Source organism: Canis lupus, chromosome 25 (assembly GCF_048164855.1).
Source record: "Canis lupus baileyi chromosome 25, mCanLup2.hap1, whole genome shotgun sequence".
NCBI lineage: Eukaryota > Metazoa > Chordata > Mammalia > Carnivora > Canidae > Canis > Canis lupus.
Genome location: NC_132862.1, coordinates 13,520,312 through 13,533,812, shown reverse-complemented (window position 1 = coordinate 13,533,812; position 13,501 = coordinate 13,520,312). Strand labels below are relative to the sequence as shown.

The following is a 13,501-nucleotide window of genomic DNA, read 5'->3' as shown; positions in this document are numbered from 1 at the left end:
GACTTCTTATGCTAACATATCTATTGCATATATGTCTAATGTCTTAGAAAATAGCAAATCCCTTATTTATGGTTAGTGATTTATCCTGGGTTGTATCATGGTTTTTCTGGGTTGTATCATGGTTTTTCTGAATTGTTAGATAAATATTTCCATATTATTTTGATAGTTCTTTCTAAATTGGCTTCTGTGTTTATATTTTTCTTATTTTAATATTTTGTTTATTCTTCACAGTTTAAATAGTTTTTTTAAAAAGATTTTATTTGTTTATTCATGAGAGACACACACACACACAGAGAGAGAGAGAGAGAGAGAGGCAGAGACACAGGCAGAAGGAGAAGCAGGCTCCATTCCATGCAGGGAGCCTGACCACAGGCTGACCCCAGCCTGTCCTGGGTCTCCAGGACCACACTCCAGGCTGAAGGTGGTGCTAAAGCACTGAGCCACCCGGGCTGCTCCAGTTTAAATAGGTTTACATCACATTTTGATTTTATTTAAAAAATACATTTCTGAATAATATTTTACTTTCCTAACAACTATTAGCACTGAATTTACCAACCACCCGACAAGCATATGAGTGAAATGAATTTTTACAGCTTGTCATTTGTAATTACACAGATCCGAGATCAGCCTGTTGTTGGGCAGCTGATTCCAGACTGTTATGTAGAACTTGAGAAAATCATTTTATCAGAGCGTAAAAATGTGCCAATTGAATTTCCTGTAATCGACCGGAAACGATTATTACAACTTGTAAAGGAAAATCAGCTGCAGTTGGATGAAAATGAGCTCCCTCATGCAGTTCACTTCCTAAATGAATCAGGTTTGTGTGTTTGTTACATATTTTTTCAAAGCTCCAGTACAATCATTTATGAGAATATATCTAAACCTTGCACAGAATTTACATACAAAACTTAATAGAATTTCCATAAAATTCTTGGACCATTGACTTTTTCCTTTTGAAAGGTCATCATGTGCAATAATGTTGAATCATATGCCATATTATAGAAAATCATTTAGAAACCATCTGGGACAGTGTTGGGAAGAGTATCCCAGCAGGAGTTAAAACATGAGGGTTCTAGAAATTGGCTTAACTATTCAGGAGCTTTGAGACCCTGAGCACAAGTCATATCTTTTCATAGTATCATTTGAATTTAGTGTGTGTGGAGTTATTTGTATACTATAAAGGGGAATTATTATTGGGGTGCTCTAACTGGGCACTTAGAGGATCAATGGTTGCCTGAAATAATAATGCACCTTTTAGAATGGCAGATCCTGCCTGTTGCATTGCACATAGTCAGTGTGACCTCATAGATGAAAACACTTGCAGAAGCTTCTGTGCTATTTGTGTATTTGATCAATATGACCTTGCTAGAAAGGTATGAGTTGATTTGTAGTACTAGAGTTAAGCGGCTGAGAAACTGCTTTTAATCCCTAGATTTTGTTGTGTGAAAAATAAATCTTTACATGGATTATAATCTGTTCCTTTTCCCCCATTATTCTTAAGCCAGTAGCTTTCTGCAATATTCTGTATTTCTTACCTATATTTGAAAATAAGATATCTTTGTAGGATATATTTAGAAAACTAAAAAAATTCTGTGAATTTTTTATTATTTGTAAATATATATACAAGACAATGCATGCCATTGTCTCACATATGCTTGTATATGATTATTTTATTTAGTTCAAAAATTCCTTTATATATCTGGACATTAGAGCTTGGGAACTGGAATGCCCAGGTTCTAGTCTCAGCTCTGCTACCAACTGTGCTGAGATTTCCTCATCTGTAAAATGAGGAGGTTGGACTAGAGTCTCTCAAAAGCCCCTTTTTATTTGTATATTGTGGATTCCATGTTTCACTGTTTGATTTTTTACTATAGGGGTCCTTCTTCATTTTCAAGATCCAGCTCTGCAGTTAAGTGACTTATATTTTGTGGAACCCAAGTGGCTTTGTAAAGTCATGGCACAGGTTAGTGTCTGGTATTTTTGTGGCATGAGGGTAATGACTGAAGAGTGCTAAAAATGATGGAATTTATATTCAGTTAAGGTAGAAAGTCCTGTACAAGTAGAATACTGTAGATCAATTCATGTAGGAGTCTACATAAAGTAGAGCTTCATGAAAGAAGGGACAATGTCTGAGAGTTCACCTCAGTGTCTTTGTTTCCAACTTACAGACCGATGTTGTACCACTGTGTTCCACAGTGCTTTTCTAGATCCTGATGACACTTTGGTTTGGTTATTGGTATAGTCAGTTGAATGGAAGCTTTGTGAAAATCCTTGGGGGAAATATACATAAGAAAATTGGATGGTGAGCCTAAAACCTTTAGACAGCATGAAGGGAAGTTTTGACTCTTGAGTGGAATATAAGCTCTAAATGCTTACAGTTTTGAAAACTGGATGGTGATGGTTATGGCTGTCCTTTTTCCGTTTGTATTTCATATGGAAAAGTTTTTCTTTTGCCAATGATAATCAATTACTGGTAAGTTTATCTTAATTAGTTACCATCTCTATAGGTTTGCCATAGAAAAATCCATTCAAGCAGAACACACTAGCTCAGTGTTTCTCACTGTCAGATTGCACCAGATAATTATTTGTTGTACATTATAGGATGTTAGCAGCATCTTTGGTTTCTACCATCTAGATGCCAATAGTACTCCCCTAGTGTGACAAGCACAAATGTGTCCAGACATTGCCAAATAGAGGTGGGGGTGCAAAATCACCCTGGTTGAGAACAACTGCATCTAACTTAATCATGAACTGAAGGGAGCTTGAGGAGACTCTCTAACACATGTACTCACTCACTGACAACTATTTTGTTTGTGAGCATAATGCACAGTTTTGAACGTGACTCTCTGAATCCCTAAAATGATTCTGTCTTTTTACATTAGAATCATCTCTTCTAACTAAACCATAATAGTAATTAAATTCCCTCATAATTTTGAATGTTAGTTTCTAAATTTTATCTAAGGAATAAAAGGACAGGAAACTAATTTTTGGCTAAATCCCATATCATGGACTTTGAGAGCATTTGAAACACAACCGGCAATTGTAACATGATAGTAATAGCTATTTTGGTAGATGTTTTATTTTTATTTATTTATTTTTTAAAAGATTTTATTTACTTATTCATGAGACACACACACACACACACACACACACACACACACACATACACACACACACAGAGGCAGAGACACAGGCAGAGGGAAAAGCAGGCTCCATGCAGGGAACCCGACATGGGACTCGATTCCGGGTCTCTAGGATCATGCCCTGGGCTGAAGGCAGGCGCTAAACCACTGTGCCACCAGGGATCCTGATAGATATTTTTAAAGTAGATTTTCATCCTTTTGCACAATATGCCATGGAAAGTGATTCCACTCATTTGCTAAATGGGAATGAAGCTGGTAGAGTGGTCAAGGGCACAAGCTCTAGAGTCAGCATGACCTGTGTTCAAATTTCTTCTGTATCTTTCTTAACTTTGTGACATTTCTTTTTTTTTTTTTTTTAACTTTGTGACATTTCTTAATGTTTTAAGCCTTTGTTTCTTTACTTGTAAAATAAGGAAAATAACTGTTATTTTCTACATTGCTTCCCTAATTCAGTGTGAGAAGTAAATGTTAGCTAATTTTATGTTTAACCTATTTGATAATTAAAGATATTATTTTAGAAAATGAAAAAAAAAACCTTCAAAATTGTAAAGATGTATCCATGAAATTTTGGAAAGTGTGCCAGGTACAGAGCTAAATAAAAAATCTGTGTAGGTGGGTACGTTCTGTACAACAAAGGGAGTTTTAAATATACCCTGAAGATTTTTGTTGTCCTAGATGGTGCACTGTATCAGAACATAACTAAACTCTAGATAGTCAAGAAAAGGCTAAAGTTGCACTAAAAAGTGATGTTTTTCCATGTGAATTGGTAATATTTAAAATTACGCAGATACAAATAATATAGGAGGGCCTCTTATTCAGTAGAATAAAGAGGTAGTTTGCATCAGAATCACCGTCTTTTAACAAAAGCAACCTTCTACCATAACCACAATAAAATCCCTGAAGATTCATGGAGAAATTAAGTTGAAACTCCATGAAAGTTCTTATTAGTATAGTTATACTATAAACATGATAATTTAAGTGAAAATTAAGTCAAGAATTTGAACAGTTCCAAGTTATATCGAAAGATCTAAAAGAGTCAGTAGAACAATTAAATTTCATATTAATTTAATAAATGCCATTTTTGTTTATGCTGATATATTAAAGTATAATGTCATTTTCACCAAGACTTAAAGAAAATGAAAGCTATAAATGATCAAATGAAAATAAGAATGAATTGTCTGATATCCATCAGCAAAAATAAATAGGGGTATTCACCTCCATGAATCATCAAGGCAAGGTCAGAAACAATTTCAGGGTGCAGAAGCTCTAAGAGCCTACCTACTCTTCTCTTTGCTCCAGACTATTAGGTCATTAGATTTATTAAAAATGTTTCCGTCATTGCACAGAGAAGTTTGCAAAAACTCATTTAACCGTATGATAAAAGAGATACGAAGGACACTTACTGAATTAATCAGGTGGAATATTAAAAAGCTTGCATGGCAATGTAATCTTGTTAAAAACTTGGGTGAGGAACTTGGGAAATTTTCTTTCTTTGCATAACGGCATACGTTAGGAATTATAAATTATGAGGCAGAAGGAATATAAAGAGTTCTTTTAAAGGTGATAAAATTTAGATAACATTTCAGTTTTGCATTGCTATGTAACAAGATACCCCCAAACTTGGAGTAAAACATCAACATTTTATTGTTTCTCACTGTTCTGTGGGCTGACCATGCTCAGCGGAACAGCTCTGCTGCCATGGCATTGGCAAGGGTCATTCACTTGGCTTCCTTCATTGAGTCAAGCTGCTGAGTCCAAGAAACTTACACTCACATTTTTGGTATGTTGGTGCTCCACCATGTAGTCTTTCATATGACCAGTCCTCTCAAAGGGTGGGCCCAGAGCTGATAAAATGTCAGTTGTGCCATGTTCTAATGACTGGAGTAACCATAGAGCCTATCCAGGTTCAAGAGGAATCAAGGATCCTTCAAGAAATGAAAGATCAAACACCACACCTGTGTAGGAAGAGAAGCAATTCATGTGTCTGTCTTTGGAAACCATCTACTACAAATAGTGGTAGTACACCATAGATCTACTTAAAAACATCAAGCACAAACTCCTATTTTATTTTATTATTTTATTTTATTTTAGTAATTTTTAAAAAGATTTTATTTATTTTTTCATGAGACCCACAGAGAGAGAGAGAGGCAGAGACACAGGCAGAGGGAGAAGCAGGCTCCATGCAGGGAGCCTGATGTGGGACTTGATCCTGGGACTCCAGGATCATGCCTTGAGCCAAAGGCAGATGCCCAACCACTGAGCCACCCAGGCATCCCAACAAACATGCCAATTTTAAATCAATGTTTCTAGGAGTGCACAGCTGGCTCAGTCAGAAGAGCTTGCAGCTCTCAATCTTCCAGGTTGTGAGTTCAAGCCCCATGTTGGGTATAGACATTACTTAAAAAAACCTTAAGAAAATTTTAAAAATGAAGTCGAAGTATCAAAATAAATTAGAGTGAGTATATAATATTGGCTAACATACAAGGGGTTACTTATGTGCTATTCAAACATTTTCTCATGTAATTCTCAGAGCAACTCTTTTAAATGGTACTAGATTAGTCCTCATCCTGAAGATGAAGAAATTGATGGACATAGAAGTTAAACAATTTATCCAAATCAACATATTTAGGAAGAAGTAGAGTTGGGATTTCAAACTAAGTAGTTTGACTCCAGTGCCCCTAAATCAAACCCCAGGATAAAATGCTCTACACTTTCTTTTCCCCAGATTCACTCATCCAACATTGATTTGAGACCTACAGTGTCCCAGATGTTGTTCTGATGCTGGATAAGCATTATAAGCATAGATAAAACAATGTTCCTGCTTTCGTGAAGCTGATATTCAAATAGGAGGAAATAACCAATAAATAAACACTTAAAATGTCAGGTGGCAGATGCTGTAAAGAAAATGCAAAATATGGTTGGGAATAGAGAGGGAGTTATCAGACAAGGTCTTATCACTTTATTTTCAAACAATTAAAAAAAAACTATGGATTCATGAGACACACACACACACACAGACAGGCAGAGGGAGAAGCAGGCTTCTTGAGGGGAGCCTGATGTGGGACTCGATCCTAAGACCCCAGTATCATTACCTGAGCCAAAGGCAGATGCTCAACCACTGAGCCACCCAGGCACCCCTGGTCTTAACAACTTTAAAAATGCCAGAACAGCAAACAATTTTCCTTACCACCTGATTTGTAAGAGCAGTCTGGGCTCTAAAGTGCACAATATGGGAGAAGTCCCACACTGCAGTTTTTATTATTTAATGACCCATTTATACATTGTTGTTAGACACCGTTGTGTTCAGCCAGTCATGCATTCATTGATTCAATAAATATTATATGTACCAAACAGAGATATAGAGATAAGTCCGTGGGCCTAAGGATTTTACAATCCAATATTTCACCCACCTACATGATAATGTACATAATATATGCTCCTATTGAAGTATCCCTTATATGCTAAAGATCGAGTAAAGAAATTAAGCACAAACTTAAAAAAATCATTTGGCTAAGTAAAATGAATAGGAATATGTAGATAGTAATAGCTAACATATGAGGGCTTACTATAAGCTAAAAATTGTCATATGCACTTTGCATGCCTTTTGTATGTTATCTTATTTCAATGTCATGACAGTCTAAGGGTGAGTCACTTTTATTATCTGATCTGATTGAAACTGTGGCTTAAGGAAATTATATACCTTTCTCAAGATAACGCAGCTAGTACTAGAACGTGGATTTGAACCTGGGTTCTTCTGAAGTTATACTTTTAACTTCTGTGATGATGGTCAAAGCTGAAAGTATGGTCTCTATAGTAGAATCATCGGAGTTTCTTGTTAAACAAGCACATTCTCAAGCTTCATCTCAGACCTACTGATCCAGGCTCCATCTGGAGTCCAGCGAAATTCTGTAGTTACTTTGTGTAAGAATCACTAACCTGTACCACATACTGCCTCTCTTCCTATTGATGGAAACCGTTTTCCTTTATGCTCAAGTAACATTTCTAAGGCAAACCTGTGGCAAACCTGTAATGAGAACATAGTCTAGAGGATAATTTCCCAATAAATATATTGTTGATGAGGCTATAATAAGGATGAAGGGTGTTGGATTGATTTGTTAATTGGAGCTGGGGAAGGTTTAACATTCATTGATTGCAGAGGATCTCTATAATATTTGATTTGCATTCACTCTCTTAATTAATTAATTAATTTATTTTATTTATTTATTTATTTATTTTTTTTGTGGAGGAATGGTTGCCCTACTGGGCTTCTGGTTACAGGGCTTCTAGTAGAGAAATCAGGTGCCCTGTTACACTTGACAACATTAAATTGTTTTGATCATATCAATAGCAAAGAGACACAAAATGCTTTAAATTAAACACTTTTCAGAGAATGAATTCTAGTGATTATTTACGAGTTTAAATCTTTCAGATTTTGACAGTGAAAGTGGAAGGCTATCCAAAACATCCTAAGGGAATCATTTCACGTAGAGATGTGGAAAAATTTCTTTCAAAGAAAAAGAGATTTCCAAAGAACTACATGTCACAGTATTTTAAACTGCTAGAAAAATTCCAGATTGCCTTGCCAATAGGAGAAGAATATTTGCTGGTTCCAAGCAGGTAAACCTAAACTGGAAATTCACCATCTATTATATGTTTTAATTGTCAAAATAACTTTGGTTTATGATAAATGTATTAATTTTTTTGCTTCTTGTGTACACTCTCTACTGAAATGTAACATTTACTTTTAATGAAAACACTACATTTGACACTTCAAAGGTATAGTAAATGATTTGTTTTATGTATATAATTACTGTTTGGTTTACCACTACTTGAATTACTTAAGAAAGGAAAATAGTGATATGTGTGTGTGTGTGTGTGTGTCTTTAAATGGTGCTGAGGGAGTTATATTAGGTTCTGCAGGATAGTGCGTTTTCATCAGAATTTATTTTTTAAAGGATTTATTTATTTATTTATTTATTCATTCATTCATTCATTCATTCATTCATGAGAGACACACAGAGAGAGAGGCGGAGACATAGGCAGAGGGAGAAGCAAGCTCCTCAGGGGATTCAATCCTGGGACTCTGGGACCATACCCTGAGCCAAAGGCAGATGCCCAACACTGAGCCATCCAGACGTCCCTCATCAGATGACTTTATGGCAGTGAATTTTCAGAGAGTGGCAACACAATGAAGGCCTAAGTTCTAGCTCTGTATTATAGAAATTTTTCTTGTTGCTTTATAGTTTCTTATTGCTGGGAAATGTTATAAGGTATATGACATTGAAAAGTGCAAATTGCATTGATTGGTAGATGCTATTCAATTCTAAAAATACATGTACACTTTTTTCTAGGACATGACATTTTTTCGAGTTTTATATAATCCCTTAAAACCTGTCTATGCATAACTAATTGTAATAATTTATTTATTAGTATAAATGGTATTACTGAAAAAAAATGCATCTGAGCATGTATTTGAATTGACTAAATAGCCATTGAATTTTTGAAGAAGGAAGGTCATGTAGCAAAAGAACATTATAAAAACGTGCAATTGCCTACAATATTTATCTTTGACTCATTGATTTTAAGTAGTAAAGCACTCTGGTTAACATGGTTGGGTAAATTTTTATGTAGCTATGTAATGCTGATACCCTTTTCTCTTTAGTTTGTCTGATCACAGGCCTGTGATAGAGCTTCCCCATTGTGAGAACTCTGAAATTATCATTCGACTATACGAAATGCCTTATTTTCCAATGGGATTTTGGTCGAGGTTAATCAATCGATTACTTGAAATTTCACCTTACATGCTTTCAGGAAGAGGTATGTATTTAATGAAGTCAATATTTGAGAAGTTAGGGGGGAAGCATATTAAAATTGACATGTCATTTTCACAGAGTTCATGTATTTGTAAGGCCACTGAAAATCAGAAAATAAGCTTATAGGACTTCAGAGTAGCCAGGATAAGGACACATAGGCTCATTTAAGTTCATGCAGTTTGTCAAGAAGGAAATTTCTTAAGTCCTCACTCAAAGCGTATTTGTTTTTATTTTAGACACATTTATAATAAGTATGAATATCTTGCTTTCCAAGCTAGAGTAGACTAGAAGCAACAGTTTTAGAAGGTAAGATTACTAGGATTCACTGGTGTTAAACACATGCACACGTGTAAACCGACACACACAAATGAACAAAGAAAAATTACAAGTGACTATCACTGCAAAGCCAGAGAGTCTTAGTTAACAAAAGTAACAGGTTCTGACCATTCAGACCATTCACTGTAAAGACTTAAAAGCTCTCTTGCTGTGCAATTCCTGAGGGATTTATATTTATATTTATATTATATATATATTATATATATTTATATTTATATTTATTTAGATTTATATTTATATTTTTTATATTTTTTATAATCTTTTTGATTAAAAATGGGTCTTTAGGGCAGCCCTGGTGGCTAAGCAGTTTAGCGCCGCCTTCGGCCCAGGACCTGATCCTGGAGACCTGGGATCAAGTCCCGCGTCGGGCTCCCTGCATGGAGCCTGCTTCTCCCTCTGCCTGTCTCTGCCTCTCTCTCTCTCTGTCTCTCATGAATAAATAAATAAAATCTTTAGAAAAAATGGGTCTTTATATTGCTAGCTCCTCCTTCTTGAAGAAAGGGAGAACTAGTGCTCCAAAGGAAAAATATCATTTTGGGGGGCGGGGCAGGGGGGCAGTTAAAAATCAGCTTTATGCATGTGTTACTGTATTTTGAAATAAACCTTATTTTGCTTGCAATTAATCAATATGTAGGTAGTTACATCACATTAAAATAAATCATTCCAGAAGTTTTTATTTTAGTGTGACAACCAACCTCCTTTTAAGAGTTTTAAAAGTTATGAGAATTTGGGGTGCCAGTGGTTCAATTGGTTAAGCAACTGGCTCTATTTCAGCTCAAGTCATGATTTCAGGTTTGTGAGATCAAGCCCAGCCCAGTATTGAACCTGCTTAAGATTCTCTCTCTCCTTCTCCCTCTGCCCTTTCCCACCTTTCACTCATGCACACTCTCTCTTAGAAAAAAAATTGGAAGTTATGATTACTTATTTATGATTCTTTTTATTCTATTAAGCATATCAAACTATTTTAGCATCATGAATCTGAACTATCTTTTAGGTTACCTACTGGGCATTTTATTTTATTGCCTTGCAAAATTGAGGTTAAAATACTTAATTTCATGCACAATAGATATGAATGAGTAGTTGTGTCATTAACAATTCCAATACTTTGTTTCAAAACATATGTATCTCTATTACTTACTTGTGGCATTTGCAGTGATTTTTCTGCTCTTTTAATTTATGAAGTTCATAATTAATGGATACATTTGGGTCCATTTAAACTTCTTTCAGAACGAGCACTTCGCCCAAACAGAATGTATTGGCGACAAGGCATCTACTTGAATTGGTCTCCTGAAGCTTATTGTCTGGTAGGATCTGAAGTCTTAGACAATCACCCAGAGAGTTTCTTAAAAATTACAGTTCCTTCTTGTAGAAAAGGTAAGGAAATTAATTCAAAACTTTGAATTGTACCACTAAAGAAATATAAACATTTTTTTTTCAAACTTTGTAGTCCCTCTTTCTAGCTTTGCAACAGAATAAGGTTCAGATAGGGTGTTGATGAGCTCTTCTTTGGATCATGTAGGCTGTATTCTTTTGGGCCAAGTTGTGGATCACATTGATTCTCTGATGGAAGAATGGTTTCCTGGATTGCTGGAGATTGATATTTGTGGTGAAGGAGAAACTCTGTTGAAGAAATGGGCATTATATAGTTTTAATGATGGTGAAGAGCATCAAAAAATCTTACTTGACGACTTGATGAAGAAAGCAGAAGAAGGTAGTATTGATGTAAAACTTTCAAATTTTTTAAGTGATCCTTTCAATGTTCAATGGCCTACTGGGCAACATAACCTCAACTATGAAATAAGAATACTAGAACCTACCTCATAGAATTGTTATGAGGATTAAAATAGATGATACATGCTTCCAGAATTTGGCTATTGTAAATAATGCTGCAGTAAACATAGGGGGTGCATATATGTCTTTTTGAATTAGTGCTTTCTTTTTGTTTGGGCAAATAGTCATGGAATAAGCAGAATCACATGGTATTTCTATTTTTAATTTTTCAAAGAACCTCCACACTGTTTCCCACAGTGTCTGCACCAATTTGTATTCCCACCAACAGCATGTGAGGGTTCTTTTTATTTTAATCCCTGCCAACACTTGTTATTTCTTGTTTTCCATTGTAGTCATTCTGACAGGTGAAAGACGATATCTCATTGTGGTTTTGATTTACATTTCCCTGATGATTAGTGTTGTTGAACAACCCAAGTGTCCATTGATAGGAGACTGTATAAAGAAGATGTAGTATGTGTATATATATGTGTGTGTGTATACATATATGTGTGCATACATACACACGTGGGATACACATACATAGATACATACATATATGCACTATATATATAATATATACATACATACACACTGGAATATTACTCAGCCATAAAAAGAATGCTATCTTGCCATTTCCAACAACATGGATGGACCTAGAGGGTATAACACTAAGTGCAGTAAGTCTCAGACAAAGACAAATGCCATATGATTTCACTCTTTAGAACTTAAAACACAGAACAAACAAACAACAACCAGAAAAAGGAAGACATAAAAAACCCAGACCCTTAAATACAGAGAACAAACTATTGATTACTAGAAGGGAGGTAGGTTGAAAGACACATGAAATCAGTGAGTGGGATTAAGAGTACATTTATCATGATGAGTACTGAGAAATGTATATTGTATATCAGTATATTGTACACATGAACCTAATATAACACTGTATGTTAATTATACTTGCATAAAAAATATAATAGGATGATACATAAAAATAATTTAGCAATTTGTTAACCATGTAACAAGTGCCCCCACATATGTGGTAAAAGTAGAGAGTAGATGATTTCTTAGACAGATGTCAGTCTAAGGAAGTTCTGAATTCTAATTTCTAATGAGTGAACCTAGGAATGAATTTGTAACATTCCAAGTGCATAGGTGTTAACTGAACCTTTAACGCTTTATCAGATTTTCTAGAGAAAAATAGGATTGGTAAGAAACCCTAAAAGAAGAATTAGAAATCATAGGAAATATGATTATTTTTGTGCAAATTTATGTATATCCTTAAAAGTTTGTTTTAAAAAAAACGTTTTGTGTACTTTTCAGGAGACCTTCTAGTAAATCCAGATCAACCAAGGCTCACCATTCCAATATCTCAAATTGCTCCTGACTTAATTTTGGCTGACTTACCTAGAAATATTATGTTGAATAATGATGAATTGGAATTTGAACAAGCTCCAGAGTTTCTCTTAGGTAACTACTTTTGCTGGTTTGAGAATAAAAATTAGGATATAATTTTTCCTTTATAATCTAGAAAACATTAAAATATAATTACATTGTCATAGTTTTATTGTCTTCATATATTTGTTATAGTGGTTTTTTTTTTTTTCGGAATGATATACTTGAAAGTAGTGTTACAGACATGGAATTTGCTTTGCATACATTCTCATGGACTAGATTCGAGATAAGAATGGGACTGCCATGGAAGTTCATGTGTTTGTAAAATATATCCTTGCATTTGTTTTAAGAGCCAGAAATTGGGCAGAGGACAGATAAGGAGATTTTCAGTTGTGTAATGCAGTCATTTTTCAGTCTCAAAAAGATGGGATAGGTAAAGGAAGAACACCTCTAGGTAGTCATAGAAGCAGTTTTGTTCCTCAGGATAACAAGCATGAATTCTCATAAAAAATATTCACAAAAAGCAGTTTGAGATAAAAAATTTAGAAGCATTATGTTGGTGACATACTCAAGTTCTGAGAGACTCGGAACAGTCAAGAAAGAGCATTGGGTTAAATTACTATAATTTGAAGACAATTATGGCTTTACTTTGTGGAGTATTCACTGTTGTGTGTGTGTATACATTTAATTTTAATTAAATTTCACAGAAAGAATGCCTAAAATATGTCTGTTAGGGCATTAAAATTATTAACAAAGAATGTCCAAGATTTGTGACATGACATGTAAAAGGTAAATAAACTGCTTTACACCTTTATTCTTCACATCAATTGAAAAAATTTAGAATGAATTTGAATGTTTTGGAACTCTGGAAGTGAATATATTATTGAGTTAACACAAAATGCTGAATTGTCAATGCCAAATTTTAGATTTTAACCAATGCCACACTTGACTTGTGATTTAAAGGGTACAGGTAAGTACCAGGCATTCTGTATTCTTTCTCTGAAGAAGTCTCAGGCTACAGACAAAGCTCCCCAGAATATCTCTTAT

The 13,501-nt window shown here is 34.8% G+C and overlaps 1 protein-coding gene across 1 annotated transcript in view; it reads left to right on the top strand.

Moving 5' to 3' along the window:
• LRRK2 (leucine rich repeat kinase 2) overlaps window positions 1–13,501 on the top strand; it is a 139,153-nt gene that overhangs the window by 82,779 nt on the left and 42,873 nt on the right. The window contains exons 32-38 of the mRNA XM_072798341.1: window positions 616–817; window positions 1,875–1,963; window positions 7,573–7,760; window positions 8,806–8,960; window positions 10,520–10,666; window positions 10,812–11,003; window positions 12,383–12,529. Of these exons, the coding sequence (XP_072654442.1) occupies window positions 616–817; window positions 1,875–1,963; window positions 7,573–7,760; window positions 8,806–8,960; window positions 10,520–10,666; window positions 10,812–11,003; window positions 12,383–12,529 (1,120 nt within the window). The remainder of the gene's footprint in view (window positions 1–615; window positions 818–1,874; window positions 1,964–7,572; window positions 7,761–8,805; window positions 8,961–10,519; window positions 10,667–10,811; window positions 11,004–12,382; window positions 12,530–13,501) is intronic.